The sequence below is a fragment of the Macadamia integrifolia genome, chromosome 4, assembly GCF_013358625.1.
Source record: "Macadamia integrifolia cultivar HAES 741 chromosome 4, SCU_Mint_v3, whole genome shotgun sequence".
Classification (NCBI taxonomy): Eukaryota; Viridiplantae; Streptophyta; class Magnoliopsida; order Proteales; family Proteaceae; genus Macadamia; species Macadamia integrifolia.
The window spans coordinates 31,851,377-31,857,214 of NC_056560.1; the positions used below are offsets into that span (position 1 = coordinate 31,851,377).

Here is a 5,838-nt window from a genome sequence, read left to right on the forward strand (position 1 = left end):
AAAAAAAAAAAACTGTAATGCCATATTTATGCAAATAAATCCACAAAAAAATTGGGTTGTTTTATTAGAAATATGCCTTAGGTTGGGTTACATATGTATATATTGGGTTTTTGGTTTTATGAAGTAACTGTTGTTCTCTTCGATGTTAAGGATAGAGTGTTGTGCGAATAGAAATCCTATTACTACTTTGGAAATAATTTTAATCATGTGGGACACCTATTATTACTAGTTAGTTATAAGTGACATTTATTCCTATTTTGAATGGATTTTCTATTTCAAGTACACTTCCCTTTCCTGTTGGAAGTACACTTATTGTTTCTATTTAAGGTTGAAAAGCCATAGAGCTCCCATGGTTTTATCAATTAAAAAAAAAAAAAAAAAAAATCTAAACTTTGCTTCCTCAAGTTTTATGGTGAATCAATATTCTATTGTGGAAATTCAACATGTGGGTCGTAAGTTCCAGTCTAGGTGGGTGGTAATTACCAGGTCTTATCCTCTTTCTTTTCTAAGTTGATGAAACTTAAGTCAGTATTGTACTTTCGTTCTTATGTATTTCAGTTTTGACATTTAATCTTAATTACAGTTTCATGATTCTGATTCTCTGCATTATTTCCCTGCTGTTGTCAACTTTTTTGATTCTGAGTATTAACCGGTTGCTGGTTTGTAGTTTCTGGATTCTGCTGTGGATTATCAGTCATACATTCCATCACTACTAGGATGCTTCATCAACTGATGATCGAACATTGGATTGGCTCTGATATAATATTCCCCTAGATATTCAAAGCCTTCGACTAGCTTTGGGTTTAGTTCTGACCTTTGGTTGTTAAGTTCCAATATTCTCCTATTCTGGTTCTCGAACACTCTTACGAGTTTCCCTAACCGAGTAGGATTCTATTAGATTATGGAATCGGACCATCTGATCATTCTACGATTTTTATACGTTATTCTCCTATATCAGAACTTTTGGATGGAGTATTGGCTTGTGTTTAACTTGACAACTAGCCCTCTTTATTTATAATAATGTAGAGAATGTTCTAGAATATTACAAGGACCAATAGACCCCTAAGAACTTAAGGATCTGTTTGGATTCTAACATCACTAAGACCCATTATTACAACACTCCCCTCAAGCCGGTGCATAGATATCACATATGCCCACCTTGCAGATAATACAATGAAACATCTTACTACCAACACCTTTAGTAAATACATCAGCCAATTGTTCCTACTGGAAACAAAAGGCCCAGTGAAAAGACCCATATCCAATTTCTTTTTGATGAAATGTCAATCGATCTTCACATGTTTGATTTGATCATGCTGGACGGCGTAAGAGAAATGTTGATGGAAAATTTGTGGTCACAAAATAGCTTCATGGGAAGAGTAGCAAGGGCAGCCAAATCTGTAAGAAGACCATGAAGCCATAGAAGCTCACAGATGCCATGACCCATCGCACGAAACTTTGCTTCATCATTAGACCGCGCAACAATAGCTTGCTTATTGCTTCGCCATATAACATTACCATAAACAAAGGTGCCATAACCAATGGTAGACTGTGGTCATCAAGAGAACCTGCCCAATCAATATCCGTGTAGGCCTCAACTCGAAGGTGATAATGAGGAGAAAAAAAGATGCCATGTCCTAGGGAAGATTTCAAGTAATGGAGAATGTGCAACACAACTTCCATGTGTGACGAGTAAGGATCACGCATGTACTGGCTAACCAAGCTGACAACATACATTATATCGGGACGTGTATGAAAAAAATAGATCATACACCCAACTAATCTCTGATATCTCCCCTTGACTATGGAACCACCTTCCTTACTAACCAAGTGACCATTAGCATCAATAGGAGTATCTACCGACTTGCACCCCAACTTATCTGTTTTAGAGAGAAGGCTAAGCACATACTTTCACTGAGACTAGTACATTCCTCGAGAAGACCTGGCAACTTCAATGCCAAGGAAGTAATGAAGTTGTCCAAGATCTTTAATCTTGAATTCTTCATGGCAGTTCTTGAGGCGAGAAATCTCTACAAGATCATCACCTGTAACAACAATATATCATCTATATAGATGATCAAGATAGCAATCTTTTCACTAGATCTCTTAATGAACAGACTGTGGTCGGCATTTCCTTGAGAGTAGCCTGTAGGAATCATAAACTTGTGAATCCCATAAGTCTGAGTGAAGCCCTTGGTAACAAGTCTAGCCAACTATAGTTTGTCTGCCATTGTGAGCCTGCAATTGCTTTGTACCAAGTATGGGGAATGGACACAAAAGACAGAAAGGACACAAAACTATAGTAGGATGGAGAAAGTGAGTCATAAGAAATAGTTTTAGCAATAGGATGTAAAGTACAAGACCTACTACCTTTGCAGACAGCAATAGGCAACTCAAGAGAAGGGTTAACACAAACAACTAGAATATCAACAGAAGAGGAAAGGGAATTACCAGGGTCTAAGGGGGCTATATTAGGTTCGAGAGGAGACGACTGGCATGGTAGAGTAGGTGTTGGATGTGCAGTGGCTTGGATCCGCTATCTGCGACCATAAACACGCATCCCTGGATAAGGCTGAGCTGGAGTGTCAATCTCCCCCTAGAAAGGAACATCGACAAAGATGACAGATAGTGGTGTAGCAAGTTCAAGAGGCGACACATCTTCCACTGCGGAAGAAGACTCCCCCTAAAGCGCAGTGTAGTAAGGCATAGATTCGTGAAAGAAAACATCTCTAGTCACAAAACAACGCCAAGTAGGAGGGTGAAAACACCGATAGCCTTTCTGAGTGGGAGAGTACCCCGGAAAGATGCACCGGGTACCACGAGAATCAAACCTCCCGGAAGGATGATGATCACAACAATAACAGATACAACGGAATACCTTGGGAGGAACAGGAAAAGCAGATGAGCCCTGTAGAAAATCCAGAGGGGAGCAAAAGTCAAGGACTCGAGAAGGCAATCAATTAATCAGAAAAGCGACAATGAGAACCACACCATTCCAGTATTGGGAGGGAGGGGAACAAACATCTCAAACATGAGAGAGCGTGCTACATCACAAAGATGATGATTCTTCAACTCAACAACCCTATTCTGAGCAAGAGTATCGACACAATTGGGGTGATGGACTATCCCATGAGCGTAAAAGACCCTTCAAAGCATTCATAGCCAATGTCACTTCGAAAAATCTTAAGAGTAGAACCGAATTAGGTTGGCACCATATAGTTGAACTGCTAAAAGCAATGAAAAGTGTCACCCTTGGTTCGCATCATATATACCTAAGTGATCCGAGAATGATATTTAATAAAAAAGACAAACCACCGAAAACCATTAACAGACACATAATGGGACGGACCCCAAATATTAGAATGTATCAATGAAAAAGGCGTCACTCTTATTACCAGAAACAAAATAATTTATTCAAGTTTGTTTGACCAATACACATGCCTCACAAAAAAACTAACTTAAATTACAATGCTTAAAAAAAGGAAAAGGCTAGCTAAAGACCCTAAAGGAGGATGTCCCAACTGACGGTGCCACTGTAGTAACTTAGAGATGGGACGTGGTGTAGAAGATGTCTGAAGAGCATGACCAGAGACAGAAGATGAGTCATCATCAAGCAGATACAAACCACCATACATCCTACTAGAGCCAATCGTTGTCCCGTTACCAGATCTTGAAAAACACAATGAGACGGGAAAAATGAACATTTAAAATAGTTGAAAGGAATAAGGTAGGATTATAGAACATAGAGCCCTTTCCCAAAATAGTGGAATGAATCTCGTTAACCAGTTTGACCTTACCATTACCAGAGCAGGTGGTATATTGAGAGAATAGAGCCAAAGAACTTGTCATGTGATCTGATGCCCTGAAGTCAATAATCCATGGGGTCTTTTGAATAGACGTACTATGACCACAAAAATAGATACCGGAATAGAATGGAGCAAAATGAGCAAAATTAGCAATTGCAAATGCAAAGGGCTCCATACGCTTAGAAAACGCTAGAAGGAAATAAGTTCATCAGATGATAAAGAGGCTACTAAAATGCTAGGTGCAGAGTCTAAGTCTAAGGCCTTAGTATGGTTGGCCTGACCATGGTTACCACCATTCACACGACCTTTGCCAGATGTATCAGTAGGATGGCAATAAAACTTTCAATAGTGCTCATTGGTATGATGCTTTTTACCATAGTAAGCACTTCACTAGAACTCTGGTAGAGGAGCCACCAGACTGTGGGGCTACATTAAAGGACTGAGTGCCAGAAGTAGATGCAGATCTCTCGATGGGAGTGGCAATAGGCTGTGGAAGTATAGTAGTATGGCAGCTATCCTCAAATTGTATTATATCATAGGCTTGCTCCAAGGTAGGAAAGGGATTCCAACTCAAAACCTGAGCCTGCAGCTAGTCATATTTCACATTTAACCTTGCCAAGAAGTTATAGACTTTGATCTTGTCCTCTCGTTTCTGAAAGTCGGTGACGTCAATAGGACTGGTGGGAACATACTCCTGATAGAAGTCCAACTCATGTCACAGAGTTCACAACTCATAATAGTATTGTCACTGAGTTAGCCCTTTTTGGCTTCAGATCACAAACCTTCTGGTGCAGTTCAAATACATGATCATCATTCACCACCTAGGAGTAAATCTCCTGTATAGACTTCCATATCTTTGCAACAAAATCAAGGAGGAGATAGCCACAAGAGATTTATGGCTGCATAGGGTTGACAAGGAAAGCCATAAAAAGAGAATCTGCACACTCCCATTTATCAATCTCAGTACCTGTGGTAGACCACTTTTGTGTTTCTAGTAAGGTACCCATAATAACCACGGGATTTGATAAAAATACAGCTTGATAGCACATAGAGGGAATGTGGGAAGGGTGCCAGAGTGGTTGTCACCACCAATGGAAGTTGTTGAGCATGCAGACATGGTTACCAATCATGGGGCTACAACAAGCCACTACACCAACCAAAGTTAGAAGAAGCACCAAAAAGCATGGATAAACCCTGAAAACCCAAAAATCTATAAAGGGAGAAAACGCTAACATATCGATTTTGGGTAAAGCTCTGAAACAGAGTCCTGCGATGAAGTGACTAGTACATACCATTACAAGGATTTGTAGCACCAGCCGGAATCATCTTCAAGTGATTGTTATATTAAACATAGATGAAAAATACCCTAATATAAAAAGTGACCAATGTAGAAAACCCTAAAAATCGATAATAAGTTGAAATGGGTCTTCCAGATCATTAGATAAGAGGAATTAAGAGCCTAGGAAAGAAGGTTGAAGGGACTGGAGGTCTCCCTTGGTGGTTTAAGAGACTACCACCAAGAAAGGGAGGCGATAAAAGGAGAGAGGGAGAGAGAGAGAGTGGAGGGAGGGAGGCGCTGTGAACAAAAACCAAGAAAGGGAAAGGGGCGAGAGAGGAAGAGATGGGAGCCCTTTGGGTTTGGATCTAGAGCTTTGGTACCATGTTGAATGGAGTAATGGCATGTGTCTTGCTTGACCATAGTTTTTAAGGCAGTAAGGCGACAGAGACGTTTGAGGGTCTTTCAGAGCGCCTTAGCGATAAGGCGGGCATAAAGCGTCGCCTTGTCTACTAAAGCGTTCCTGTGTAATTTTTTTATAAAACCAATCTATTTGGCTTAAATCCTAGTTGAATCCTATTACTCATATGTTAAATAAATATTAAATGTTCATATTCATACCAATGTAAGATATTCATCAAGAAAACAAATCAATAAAGTGAATAAACTAAGTTCATCTTAATCAATCATCAATCATCATAACATATTAACATATAATATAAATACATAATTATGAAACAAAATTATAAATATAAA

At 39.4% G+C, this 5,838-nt stretch overlaps 1 protein-coding gene across 2 annotated transcripts in view; it reads right to left on the minus strand.

The window, feature by feature from the left end:
* Window positions 1-25: 25 nt before the first annotated feature.
* LOC122075372 (cell division cycle protein 27 homolog B-like) overlaps window positions 26-5,838 on the minus strand; it is a 69,544-nt gene continuing 63,731 nt past the window's right edge. Inside the window, exon 17 of one of the 2 annotated variants that reach the window (XM_042640358.1) lies at window positions 26-2,908. In XM_042640358.1, coding sequence (XP_042496292.1) covers window positions 2,684-2,908 — 225 coding nt within the window. In that variant the 3' untranslated portion in view covers window positions 26-2,683. The remainder of the gene's footprint in view (window positions 2,909-5,838) is intronic. The other variant, XM_042640359.1, reaches the window with a different exon arrangement.